Here is a 14,967-nt window from a genome sequence, read left to right as displayed (position 1 = left end):
TAATTAGAAACTGGTTAAAAGACAGGAAGCAGAGAATAGGACTAAATGGTTAATTTTCTCAGTAGAAGGGTAAATAGTGGACTGCCCCAGGAATCTGTACTGGAACTGATGTTTATAAATGATCTGGAAAAGTGATCAAATTTGAAGATGATACAAAATTATTTTGAATTGTTAATTCACAAGCAGATTGTGAAAAATTGCATGAGGATCTTGAGACTAGAAGAGTGGGAATTTAAATGGCAGATGAAATGTAATATGGACAAGTGCATAGTGATGTGCATGGAGAAAAATAACCCAGACTGAAGTTACATGATATTAGGTACCATATTAGGACTTACCACCCAGAAAAAGGATTGAGTGTTATAGTGGACAATACTTTGAAATCCTTGGTTCAGTGTATGGTGGTGTTCAAAAAAGCAAACAACGTTAGGAATTATTAGGAAAGGAATGGAGAATAAAATGGTGAATGTCATGATGCATCTATCATGGTGAAGTCACAATTGGAGTACTGTGTGAGTTCTGGTTGCCACATCTCTAAAAAGATATAGTTGCACTGTAAATGGTACAGAGATAGGTCACCAAAATGATAAAAGGGATGGAACAGCTCCCCTAAGAGGAAAGGCTAAAAAGGTTGGGTCTGTTCAGCTTGGAGAAAAGACATTTGAGGATGGATAAAATAATCATGAGTGGAATAGAATGGGTAAATGTAAATCAGTTATTTATTCTTTAAAAAAATACAAAACTAAGGGACATTCCATGAAGTTTGTAAGTAGCACATGCAAAACAAATCGTAGAACATTCTTTTTCATTCAATGCACAATTAAGGTCTAGAATTCATTACCAGAGGATGTAGTTAAGACAATTAGCGTAGCTGGGTTTAAAAAAGGTTTGGACAAATTCCTGGAGAAGTCAATAAACTGTTATTAACCAAATAGATTTAAGAAATAGCCACTATTTATCACGGCATAATATAGCAGCATGAGATGTTTTTTACTGTTTGGGATCTTGTCAGGTATTTGTGATCTGGATTGGCCACTATTGGGCACAGGATACCTGGCTTGATGAATCCTTAGTCTGACCCAGTATGACAAAAACATATATTTTTATGTTCTTCGGTTCAAACAAGTGTACTGTATCAGCAGGAACCTGGAAGCAAAGAGGAAATTAAGTACAGAAGCCTGTCCTGCTGATTCCTGCTGATCTAATAAGGGAGGGCAAAGCTGGTTCCTTGTGAAAATTCAGAACTGGTCAAAGATCTTTCAGGGGAATCATTCAGCGCAATGTGGAAAATCACCGACTTGGAATACTTTAGAGTATTGATTCAAACTTTACTGAGCCTGACAGAAACAAAATAATGCAGTAATCTCATCTTGAAAGATCAAAACAAAATGAGAGGTCCATCTGAACCCTTTCCAGTCAGATGATGCCCCCAGTCCAGCCATTCATTTCCTGCTTATAAATAAATAAATATATATAAATAAGATGACCTATCCCTATTGTTGCATTGACCCCGCCTCTATAAGTGATTTCATATTCAGCCATCATTAAGACAAGGTCCTCAGCTGCTGGTGGCGACTGGCAGCTTACCACCATAGATGTGAACCAAATCGGGTCGCCCCTTTGGGGATGAGTGTGGGCATGCATTGTTATTAATTTGGGTAGGGTTTTGTGTAGTAATGGGGTTTTTGCCATTTTATGGGTGAAAGGGGCTAAAGGTAGATTTTAGAGCTAGGTTAGGAATTATGTATTATAATTTTGAATTGCTGATATTTGTACATATTTTTGATATTGTATTTTATGCTAACAAGCTGATTTTAAACCAAGTGCAAGTGTATCCATACACGCGCATAAAGGTGCACGAGTGGAGATATGCTGGAATTTTAAATCATTTGAGGGGCATGGCTAAGAAGCCGATGTGTGCTGCGGCCTCTGGTTTTAAAATACGGAGTCATGCGCATAAGCATTGGCCCCTCCCAAGAACACCCATGCCCTGCCCCTTTTCCTCCCCCCTTATTTTTGACACATGCACAGGTATATATGCAAGTAAATCACAGCTTTTAAAATCTGTGTTGCTCGCACGTGGCCCACATACACATGTATGTGAGCATTTTTGCCTGAGCAACGCTTTTAAAATCGACTTCTAATTGTATTGAAGTAGGGTGTTTTTAACTTCTTAGGTATCTATTGTGAGAAAGGGAGGTTGGTTTAAGTTAGAGAAAGTAAAATTTGTGGTTTGTACTTTCAGTTGTGATAGTTCTGTTTTATGCCTGATTGTATATTATATTTAACTGTATAGTTAGTCCCTTTGACTTATTTTGTAAAAAGGTGGGGTACAAATAGAAATAGATGTTAATGAATGCAATAAACGTTGGGCAACAAATTCTAATAAGGTGAGTGACATGAATGTAAAAAAGAAAGATGAATCAATGGAAGATACGACAATTAGGAATGAAAGGTTAAAGAAATGTTGGGTGAGAAGAAATGGAAAAGTGACAACCTGGGAAATGGATAAAATTGGACTTATGCAGATAAAGCTTTAAGTGATTGGTATGACAACTGAATAAATGTAATAAAGACAGTATTAATACTCGAGAACTTCAAATGTAAGTGTAGGAAAGTACAGGAAAAGCCCATGTCATCAGCATAGAGAGGAAAGGAAAAGTTACATCAGGAGAGCAGAAGCACTGAGCCTTGAGGGACGCCATTGATGAAGGAATAATTGGGAATGAAATGAATGCAGTGAAACCTAGAAACCACGAGAAGAGAGAGAAGACTAAAGGGCAATTACAGTGAAGTGTGGAAAGACTAATTCACTGTGTCAAAAGCAGGCAGGAGGTGGGGAATAATCATAGCGGAGTTAAGAGAAGAATCATGAGTGGAAACAATAACTTTAAGAAGAGAGGAGAGCATCTAAAAGGTTCTAGTTCAGTGAACTGGATGAGAAAACCTGATTGAAAGCAGTCCAAGCAGGAAAGGTAGGGCAGATGGAAAGAATGCTGATGTGGTGTAATGAAGAAGTGAGATTATTCTAAAGGTAGTAGAGATGATGGGAGGGGCGAGCTTTGGTACTGAAAGAGAGTTTCCTGTAGATGGGAATTCCTAGCCAGAGTAGTAAATCTGGAATGCTGGACATGGTCATAAATATCAGGTGTGGAGAGTAGATTAAAGTGAAAAAAAAAAGGGATAGAGGCTCAAGTGGGAAAGAGAGTGGGGAGGGAGATTCAGAGGGGAAAAGAGACGATATTGCTAATTTTTGTGAATATACAAGTAACAGTAGTAGAGGGGGGAGAGAGAGAGTGTGAGAGAGTGGACTGGAATCTAGAGAAAGATGAAGTAGTAAATTTAAAGGTTTGAAAAGATTTTCAGTGAAGAAAAAAGATGACTGTGTAACTTAGAGTCTTTGCATGAAGAAAAATATGAGGCTTTTGTAAGTAACAGAAAGGTAGCGATTCAGTGCCGCTTAGCTGGATAAATTTGGACCTTGATCCTGACCAAATACAGAATAAAAAGATCAGAAACTATAAATAGAAACGTGCTGAGAAGAATTGAACTGGAACCCACAACAAGCCAGCCTTTATATCCATAGCAGTAATGGAAAAACAGAAACATTACCATTCCTCATAAAACATTAAATAATAAAATCAAGAAATATAAAACATCAATCATAATATTAAATTCATATTCTTAAAAAGAATTTCAAACCAGTTAATAAATAGACTATCAAAAATTTCCCAAACACCAATAAAATATTTTAAAACATCTGATGAATAAAAATTCCAATAATTAAAAATGTTCTATTCCGCTAAAAAATGAAATATTTCAAAACAGTAGAAACATCAAATTATACCCAATAATTACAGTTAGTTAGGATTAAAAAATCTCCTGCTCTTCATAATTGGGATCTTTTGATTTTCAGTCACCCTGAGATTGTTGTGGATTGGGGGAGATAGGGTTGCACAAATTTATCGTCTCCCTCTCTCTCCCTCTCTGAGACATACACACACACACAATAGCATATTCATTCTCTCACACACTCCCTCTCTTTCACATACACAGGCTCCCTCTCCCTCACAGATACATTATGTGTGTGTTTGTGCATGTCTGTGAGAGTTTATATGAGACACATAGGCTCTCACAGGCATACAAACATACACAAACACATACATAAGCACACAGGCTCTCACAAAGTCACAGGCACAGATTTTCACACAGGCTTTCACAGACACATACAAGCTTTCATTCACTCATTCTCACATACATACAAGCTAACACACATGGCCTCCTGTTGTCTTCGGGCCATGGTGGGATGAGCTCTAGCATGGCCTACCAGCCTTCCTGCTTGTGAGGGGGAAGCGGAAGCTGTGTGCACCTGAGGTAAAGTTATGCCAGGCACATGAGCATGCATAGGAACACCGGGCCTCTCATTTTCAGCCACTGAGCCGTCGATGGATTGACTTCCGCTGGAGGCCTCTCTTCTTCGGCCACCGGCGGGTTAGGCTCTACCATGGCCTTTCCTGCTGCTGCCAGCCCCCACCTGGGTATGCCGCCCTGTTCAAATGTATGATATGCACACCTGGTGACACTGGACCTGACTGAGAAGAGGCACTCTGAGGTCAAGAGTCAGCACCTAACACACACTTAAGTTACCATGCACAAGTTACGCCCTGTTTGGAGCGGGTGTAACTTTGTCTGAGCTGATTCGTGTGCAAACTCCACCAATTTCTCAAGGATTTTGAAAGCAAATTTATACACATCGGTTCTCCTTGAAAGTTCTTGGTAAAGTCTGCAATCACAATATATACACAGACTTTACCGCTATGCAGGCTGTTTGAAAATTACCCTCAATATGTGCATGCTCTGCATCTCATTATCAAAGTGACTAAGTGAATAATGAAGATTTTAGTGTACATGCATGCATATTGAAATTTGTTTTAGCATGCCCCTTAATGACTGCATTTTTCTCCAGGACAAATTTGGTTACTAGAACTGCACTTCTGAATACATATATGTCGTACATATAGTGCCTGCACATTGATTTTAAATTTGGCTGTAGTATGGGTGCAATAGATTCGTAGTGGTATTTAGAATATCCTTAGCCTAGTTTACAACAGTGAAACTGTCATAAAATCATCCGGTCTGTGAATCTATCAGTTCACACACTCCTTGCCACCGAAATACATAACTTTTGAACTCTTGCTTTTGGCAGTCCACAGGCTGCTCCCTTGAACCACTGCACTCATCTTCGCTGGCTGGATCGGTCCCGTTGCTCCTCATGCGATGAAATGCCACCAGCCAGCCACACAGCAGGATGCCACTTTTTGATGTGGCGAGATGCCGCCAGCAGGACACCGCTGACTGCAACTTGCCATGCTTCCCCTTAGGCCCACGCATGCACCAATTCCTGGCGTTTAACAGGACCGCAGCGGGAAAGTTCCTACAGCCCTTAAAGATGACATTATTGAAGCCGCCTCAGCAAGAAGTCCAGCTACCGAGCGTAGTGTGTGTTCCAGTCTTTGTCTTCAGCCTATTCTAGTCTTCATTATCGCCTTCCCGACCTGCTCTTGCCTTACCTGTCTGCCTCAGCCCTATCCGTTCTTCTTCTCCCTTGGATGGACACTTGGTTTGACCTCTGCTTGGACTCTGGATACACTTAACTGCTGCCTGCCTTTGACCTCTATCTGGGCTCTGGACATGCCTGATTGCTGCCTGCCTCTGACTCTTGCCCGGACCTCGACACGTCTACTCGCTGCCTGCTTACGATCTTCGCCTGGCTTTGGACCCTGTCTTCACTCATCAGCAGAGACCCTCGCCTAAGTCTTGCCAGCCCTGGCACCCAAAGGCTCAATCTGAGAGGAATGTGGGCTGGTATAGGTGAAGTTCCTGTCTGGTCTCTGCTTCACCTGGGTCTGCCTGCAGACAGCGATAACCTGCAGGGCTCCTTCCCTGTAGGTAGAGCTTATCTCGCCTCAACTCAAGGGTCCACAGACACAACATGAAGCATTCATCCAATTCATTCAAATTTCTGTCACAGGTAGTAGAGCATCTATTGATTCTTGTCTCACATGTTTCATGTGCCCCTGACTGCTCCTATACTATTTTTTTTAAATCTTTGTTTCTATAGGCATAGCCTCAGTGTCCCATAGACGTTCAGGGGCAGATTCTGTACAAGAGTTAAAAAGTTCTTTTTCTGAAATCCTAATTACATTTTTGTAAATGTGCATAGTTTTATATATTAAATAAATTGTATTGTACTTTTGAAATTACTTATTCAATCTTTTATGTGTGCCTGGATAATGTAGTTCTCTTCTGGTGGAATGAGGTGTTGTAAACAAATGTCAGGAACTTGCATGAGGGAGATCATGGGATCGAAGAATAAAGGAGGAAGAATAAGGAGAGAGGATTGCAGATAGAGGGAGGATATAGAGAGAAGGAAGGGATGGAGGGAAGACAATAGGTAAGATTATTGATGGCAATAGCAAGGGGAGGAGGATGTTTGAGTATGATGTGAGATCACAGAAGGCAGGATCTAGATGGGAGGGAGGAAGATCCTCTCACTCCCCATCCAACACTCTGCTCTTTCGGTTTGCAGTGCAGTGACCTAACTAGCCAAAATCCTGCCTAGGGCAGACACCTTTTGGGTCTCCTCTCCTCCTCCCAACTCCAGTCCTCTTTCTTTCTCTTTTTCTTCCCCATCCCTAGTCCTCATTCACATATACTCCCTGGTGTTGATCCCTCTCTTATTCCCCCACTGATCCCCTCCTACTCACTTTGCAGATGTCCACTCCTATTTCACACTCTCCCTTAATGCAGATTTCCTCTCTCCCTCCCTCCCTCCCTTGCTGATCCCTTCTCATACTTCTCTGTGCCTTTGCGGATACCCTTTCTCAATCCTTTCTATCCTTGCAGATCCCTTCTTTCACTACCTCTCATGATCCATTGCACCTGCTATCTGACAGAGGAAGAGAATAGAAATCTGAGGTTGCATGCTTCAACTATTGACTGGCGAGGGAATGAGTAATAGTACTTCTAATGAGTTTCTGATTAGATCATTTGAAAAACAGAAAAATGACAAAAGTCAACTTTCTGTAAAGAAGGAAAAGAGAAGTTAAAATCTCTAGGAGGGAAGAGCACATTGTGATGTCATCAAAAATTTTCAAAGCTGCTCCACCATTGGTTAGTATTCATAATCATATGCAAATGTTTGTATCAAAGAAGAAAGCTATGTATCATATATTTCTAAGTAGGGAAATGCTGCCTCTATTGTGCAAATTAAATGTCTTTATGGGTATTTTAATGCTTTATTTATTTTAAAAGTGAGGCCTGAAACAGGCTGGAGAATGCCATCAGCAGAACTTTCTCAGAATAAGCTTGGAGTAGTTGCAGCTAAGTTATGATTGTTTAATTTGTCTATTTGACAAACATTTGTGTCTGATTCAGCTGATACCTGATGTAATGATGGACTTGGCTTTTGTTAGAGCTGTCTCCAAAAATATGTTGTTCGGAGGCTTCACCTCTGTTCTAGTTTAAGGAAGCCTGCCTGTATTCTGCAAATTAAGCATCCTACTTTACCCCACACCAGCTCACCCAGCTGATTGCTTTTCTTTCCTAAAAGGCCTAATTTCTTATACCTTTACGCAATTAATCTGCCCCTTTCTCAATTAGCTTCATCTATATCTATCCTAGTTCAGTTTTTCCAAATCATGACCTCACTACTTTGCCTCTAAGCCTATTTATTTTCCGTTGTATGTTTTGTCTGTTTATCTGGACTAGATTGTAAGCCTCAGGAGTAGGGACTGTTTATTATGTGTCTCTGTATAGCCCTGCATACATCTGATATATATACTATCCAAATTATGATAATAATAATAATAATTATCTCATTGTTAGTTTTGATTTTCCTTACCATTCTGTCTTAGTGCCCAGCAGAATGCTTGAAGAGCAAGACTTTGATTCAAAGGATATGCATGAAGCCTCAGTGATTCAGTGCCATGTGAATGCCAGACATCTCTTGTACCCTGATTCCAAAATTAGTCGCTTCCCTGTTCCCGATGAGAAGGTACCTTGGCAGGTAAGTGTTTCTGAAAGAAAGGATTTGACTGTTGTATGTTGATTGTATGTATAAGGAGATCACATTTGCAAAAGAAATAGTGTACTGTCTTTTCTGATTCCTATTTAGTAAAATCTTATTGGTCTAAAACATCACGTTCAAATATATCCCCTTTTGTTAGTTTTCAGACTCAAGGCTATTTACCAATTAAAGTTTGAATTGTATTCACCTAGTTTCACAAATCAGTATGTATACGTCACTAGATATCATCAAACAAATTACAGCAGCAGTAGTGAAAGTCAAATCGTACATACATGGATTATGTTTAGTTCTCTACCTGTGACTGGGAAAAAGTATATGTTTGTGGGCCTTGAAGCATATTTATCTGTATTCGAGGAAATGTTAAATGGAAAACTTTTCGAAAACAATCAATATTGGGCTGACATGATGTCCTAGATCATGGCTTCTCAAACCTCTTTTTATGACCTCACATCCAGTCTGGGTTTCAGGATCTTCACAATGATTATGCATGAGATAAATTTGCATATATTGACTGGCCTTGAGGTCACCAAGACAGATTTGAGAAGCCCTGGCCTAGAGAAGTTTTGTGCACTACCATCTGAGAAAACTGATTTTGATTTTTGGACCCTGATTCTTTCTATTGAGTTGGCACAGGCTTGCAATGGTACAAAGATAGTATTCACAACCCTTGTAAAGAGGAAATCCCACTCATTGCACAACACTGTCAACTATGGATGAGATCCAAGGTGCAAGTGTACTTGGAGTTTGATTCAACAATTTGAGCCTAGAAAAGAGGCCATGATAAGAAGCTAGCCATGAAAGCCAATGCCTAAAAAGTAGCTATTTGAAACTGGAGCAGAGGCTATAAGGGAGGCCAAATAGCATCAAATTTGGTGATGATGTGCATATAATGAGGTCATTCAGGCCAACCATGGAATGGAATGCATTTGTGTTCTCATTTCCGTAAGCATGATCCTGATTATTCCTTTTTGTATGTATGAAAGCATTCAGGTGACAACTTATCAGGCTGTTTTCAATCAAAGAGCAAGAAGCCAGCCCACACTTATTTATACACGTTACCTCATTTGCACATGATCGGAAACGCTTTTTTTGTCCCAGCAACATAGGATTCAATAGGGAAAACCACAGTACTCCTAACTATAGAAAAACTATAGAAAAAAGGCTTAATATAGTCACAAAACAAACTGTCTATGCCTTAAACTGCAGTACATAAAGAACTGCTGGCATGTTTTGAAATGATCCCACTTGTTCACATCTACACAACTATTTTCATACAGGGAAGAAAGGCTAGGGGCACTGGCTACTACAGCCTTATCTTATTTATTTAAAAGGATTTATATACCGCAAAATTGGGCAGAGACCGGTCCGGCTAAGCGGTTTACAAAATATAACCTTTTTTGAACCCAGCTACACTAACTGCACTAACAACATCCTCTGGCAACAAATTCCAGAGCTTTATTGTGCGTTGAGTGAAAAAGAATTTTCTCCGATTAGTCTTAAATGTGCTACTTGCTAACTTCATGGAATGTCCCCTAGTCCTTCTATTATTCGAAAGTGTAAATAACCAATTCACATCTACTCATTCAAGACTTCTCATGATCTTAAAGACCTCTATCATATCCCCCCTCAGCCATCTCTTCTCCAAGCTGAACAGCCCTAACGTCAAGCGTGCGATAGCCTTAGAAAATAAGGCCAAATGTACCAATGATTTCTCATACTTTGGCATATTTTCTTTGATAAAGGAGAATTTCTTGTAATACATGTAATTGTGTTATGATCCTGTTGTCTGATTTTATTCCGTAGCGAGTCCCAATCATTTTATAAAGCTCTTTTATAAGCTTGTTTGATGTGTTTTGTAGGATAACCTCACTCTAAAAGTTTACTAAACAACCCTTTGGATTCTTTTTTTTTTAAATTTTATTTTTATTCATTTTCATCATATACAAATAAGATACTTTCTTACTGTTTGGAAAAAAGAAATGCATTCATGACAAACAAAAGCAGACTTTACAATCAATTACTCAGGAAATATGCATATCTCTATCAAGGAACAAAGTTATATAGAAGGAAGCGGATATCCGGGAGAGATTACAAAATTCAAATAAAGAAACAGGCTTAACATTAAGCAATCTTTAAATTATGGCTCCTCAGACCTGTTAATAGAAGGAGAGATGGTCACTATGCTCCTTGGGGCAGATTTTATAAAACTACGTGCGTGCGTACTTTTGTTCGCGCACCAGGCGCAAACATAAGTACGCCGGATTTCAATAGATACGCGCGTAGCTGCATGTATCTGTTAAAATCCGGGGTCGGTGCGCACAAGGCTGCCCAAAATTGGCAGCCTGCGCACGCTGAGCCGCGCAGCCTGCCTCAGTTCCCTCCGAGGCCGCTCCGAAATTAGAGCGGCCTCGGAGAGAACTTTTCTTCCACCCCCCACACCTTCCCCTCCCTTCCCCTACCTAACCCAACTCCCCAGCCCTATCTAAATCCTCCTACCTTTGTTGCACAAGTTACGCCTGCCTGAGGCCGCCGGCGCACCATAGTCTGGTCCAGGGACTGGTTCGGAAGCCGCGTCCACGCCCCTGAAATGCCCCCGATGATGCGCCGGCCGCAACACCCCCCCGACACGCCCCCAATGACATGGCAGCTGCGACATGCCCCCCAACACGCCCCCCCCCCAGGAAAGCCCCGGGACGACTTTGTGCATGCTAGCAGCCTATGCAAGATAGACTAGGCATGCGCAGGGGGGGTTTGGGGTAGATTTTCGGGGGTTAGGCCCATAACCTTTTGAAAATCTTCCCCCTTGAATTGATAAATGACTTAAGCAGTTCAAACAAGAAAAATATAAAACATTCATGCTTAGATCTAGCAATGCATTTGCATGGATATCTCAATATGAAAGAGTAACCTAGCAAAACAAGTTGTGCCTTTAAAGCCAGAAAATCTCTCCTTCCATCTTGTGTAGCACGTTCAAAGTCAGGATGTATATGGACTTGAGATCCATAGAATAAAGCAAATACAGATCTAAAATATCTCCTCATGACTTCGCTTAGATCTTTCTCCGACACAAAGTTGCTCGTTCATAAATCTCCGCATTTGAATCTTCTAGGAACTATGTTAAATTTTTCAATATCTCAGGGCATTTAATCATATAAACTTTTTCTTTAGAGGTAACAGGTAGAAAATAAATCTTGCTGACACAAGGAATATTTTCTTCTTCAAATTTAAGAATTTCCCAAAAATATTTTCTCAGAGTTATATCGGAAATATCGTCCACAACTTTAGGAAAATCCAGTAATTGTAGATTTAAATGCCTGGAGAAATTCCCCAGGTTTTCCAACCTATGAGACATACTAGATAAATCCTTGATCAATTTCACATTACAGTCCTGAGTTTTCTGCAAGGTTTTTTTCCATCAAATCCATTCGCGGATTTAACTCTTTTAACTGATTTTCACATAGTTTAACTTTAGTACTGAGATTGTCCAGCTTTGCATTTTGTCCCTGTAGTGAACTACCCAGAGCAGCCACCAGGTCCCATATTGTTTCCAAAGTCACAAATGCTGGCTTAGGAGGTAACTGAAAGTGGGTTAACTCACCCAATTTCTTCTCCTCAGCGTTTTCCACCAGCGGAGCCTCCTCCGTAGCTGTTACACTGCCTTCAGACTCCTGCTCCCTCTCCAGGGTCAATGTAACTAACACACCACGTGGGGTTGCCGATAATCCCGTGAAAAGTGAGAGGGTCGAAGGCATTCCTACTCTCTGCCCCCCCTCCCTCTGGAGTCGCAGGAACTGCATCGGAGCCTTGCATCGCATCAGACTAAGGGAGTTCTGGGGAGTTTACCACCTTTGGAGATTGAGGAACCGGGGTGCTTAAGGTGATATCCCCCAGTGATATTGATGCTCCTTCATTAATTACCGCAGCGGGGGTTTCTTCACCCTGTAGTGTTGCTTTCTCGGTGTAGGAGGAGATAAAACGCTGCCCAGAGGGAAGGTTCGAGTCGGAGGGGTAAACTCGGACCTTCCCTTTCCTTTTCGCCGGCATTTTTGTAGGTAATTCCCTAGGACAGCAGCAGACGCTATTCCCACACACTGGTTCACGCCACCATCTTGCTTCCTCTAACCCTTTGGATTCTTGTTTGTATAATTACATTGTAGAGCAATTCCTCCTATACCTTAGAAATTGGGACACTGGCAAGCTTTTTTTTAAAGGTACTGGATGTGCCCTAGTTAGCTGGATAGCCTGATGCACCACTGAATATACTCAGCTATCTTAAAGTTAGTTGGTTATGTATAACCTGCCCCCAGAACACCCTCGACTTATCTGGCTATATTCTAGCTGGCTAACTAGTTACATAACTAGAATTTAGCAGTATAAGTGCTGAATATAGCTGGGTCAGCCATTTAAATGGATAACTATTATGTTATCTGTCTAAATGGCATTTGAATATGGACCTCAGAGTTTATTTAAAGAGAGAGGTTTTAGTAGAGGGTGAAATGCGATCATTGAGCTCTTTGATCAAACTTTAGGTGTTAGGATCTGAAGAGGGGAGGGTTTTTCCTAATTGTAAATTGTAATTGTAAATATTTGCTAAAGTACTTATACCTTTAATTTTCTCTGTGTCTTTACAACTACATCAGCCTAGCTGTGCAAGCTTATGCACCCTGATCTAATCACTGAATTTTTTCAACTCTGTTTCATTCTGTTACTGGTTTTAAAAGTAAATGATATTCTGTTTGTTTGAAATAAACCTTCAGAGTGAGCCCTATTTTTCTGGTAATGGGAGTGTGAAACAAGGAAGACATAGCAGATGGAAGGGCTCACAGAGTGGTTTCTCACTTCACCACCACCCCCATCTGCTGCCCATTGGCCTTCCTCTAGCTTATTGTTTGGAAGAAATATTTGGATGAAGTCTATCACCTCTGGTGGCTTCTCCTTTCAATTCTAGTAAGTATGGCTTATATTGTCTCTTATTCTTTTGTGAAAAGGGTACAATTGGAACACATTGTTGATGGGTCCAATGTGTAACTGGGTTTCTTTAGGTTGCTTCAGGGTCTATCACAATCACATACAATTTTACTCCAGTAATTCATAAACCAAAAGAAATAGCTTTCCAGTGTATCTCATATCATACAAACTGGTGCTGTTTCCAAAGGATTCATTTTATTTTGAGATAGATTTTGTAGCAGATAGTGACAAAGAACAGTATATTTACATCTATTTAAGCCAATGATATCAAACAATTGTTGTCCTTTTCACTGTTTCTCTGCCTTAGATGGCAGACTGTCCACTCTTTCCTAATAGCAAGACAGCAGGGGCTCTGAAAAAGAAGGGTGGATCTTGCTTTTCAGCACCCTCTCTAATAACGTTTCCCAATAATTTATTTCTGATAGCATGACATCTCCCATTTCAAAAACTTGGCAGTTTTCTCATCTATTCATATTTCCTCATATGGAGCTTACTCACTGATCCTGTGTTAGGATGACATACTGTAGGTTCTTATTGATCTATTTTCACAAACACATTTGAGCATATTCCTCTTCTTTCACATTCCAAAGGAGATCTCTCTATACTATTCCCTCCCTTTTATCCTGGAAGAGACTCTCTAGCATATTCTCTGTACCCCCTGCTGCATAGTTCACTTCCAAATAATTCCAGAGAGGTAACTGAGATATATGTCTCCCTGCTTTATGTGATAGTTTTGCATTGTGTTAAGGCAGAGGATCTTAAAAATATGTGCTACAAGAATGAGAGTGGGTCTTTTTCTGGACTCTTTGCTTTTCTCTTGTCAGACTCAGCCCATTAATGCAGGTCTTCTTTCTTGATATTCTTTGACCAGACTTGGACCCTGTGAAAATGCTACTTCTGGTTTTGGAGTTGGCATGGGGTACCTGGCCTCCTGGCCAGGAGACAGATATAGTTGAAGAGATCTACCTCATGAATATTTCCCTGTGCATGTCTGCTATTGTCCAGCATGGTACCAAGGTTCTATTTATACAAGTGTCTTCTCATGGGGTATCTGTGTGTGGCATGCTGGGGTACTACCTTCTGTATTTTCCTGTCTTGTTTGTGTGTGTTAGTTTAGTTCAGTTTATTGATTTTGATTAATCATCTTTTTCAGGACAAATCAAAGCTAATTAAAATAAAACAATAAAAACAAACACAAAAACAAATTTGGTGCAATATTTCCATAGTACATGGCACCTCCTTCTGTCCCTCTCTATTGTGCCTGTATGTGCACTATGGCATTGTTTTCTTTCTGTACTTTTCACGTGGCTGTCTGTTGCATACTCTGGCAATGAACATGCTTTTTCTGTGTTTCCTGAGTAATACATGCCATGTTGCTTAGCTTTGTCTTTCTTGGTTACATGTTAAAAGCCATTTATATGCATAAAACAGCTGTCAGCAGGGGCGGATTGGCCTATCGGGGGATCGGGCATCCCCCGGTGGGTCGGTCACTTCAGTCAGGTGGTCTGCCGTGCACGGCCGTGACGGAGCCGCGCTCGGCAGACCACATGATGCATCCTGGGCCGGCCTGGGCGGCGAATCCTTGGGCCGGTCTTTCTCGGGAATCCGCCGCTGGCTGTCAGTGTAGGGACCAATCATGGGTCTATTCACTGGAGTGAAATGAATAAATGAATACTAAGTGCTGGTACCCTAGTGGGAGGAAGTAAGACCCTTTTTGTTCTGCTGGGCATCCCAGGCACTCTTGGAAGTACAGATGGGACTGGGTGGTAGGGTTTTGTGCAGCACTTTTTTAAAGGTAGGAAATGTGAGGGGTAAGCATCACATGGTAGTGCTACACTTCTAACATTTCTTGGACTAGGAAGGAGGTAAGTGGGAGCTTTTCAGTCCATGTTACTTTTTAAAACATTTCT

At 40.8% G+C, this 14,967-nt stretch overlaps 1 protein-coding gene across 1 annotated transcript in view; it reads left to right on the top strand.

Annotated features, from left to right (window-relative positions):
- The window catches only part of TRPM2 (transient receptor potential cation channel subfamily M member 2), a 319,065-nt gene that overhangs the window by 207,360 nt on the left and 96,738 nt on the right, over positions 1-14,967 (top strand). Inside the window, exon 23 of the mRNA XM_029607926.1 lies at positions 7,917-8,068. Coding sequence (XP_029463786.1) covers positions 7,917-8,068 — 152 coding nt within the window. The remainder of the gene's footprint in view (positions 1-7,916; positions 8,069-14,967) is intronic.

The sequence above is a fragment of the Rhinatrema bivittatum genome, chromosome 6 (genome assembly GCF_901001135.1).
Source record: "Rhinatrema bivittatum chromosome 6, aRhiBiv1.1, whole genome shotgun sequence".
Taxonomy (NCBI): Eukaryota; Metazoa; Chordata; class Amphibia; order Gymnophiona; family Rhinatrematidae; genus Rhinatrema; species Rhinatrema bivittatum.
The sequence above is the reverse complement of the archived record's forward strand: the minus strand, read 5'-3'. Positions and strand labels throughout refer to the sequence as shown.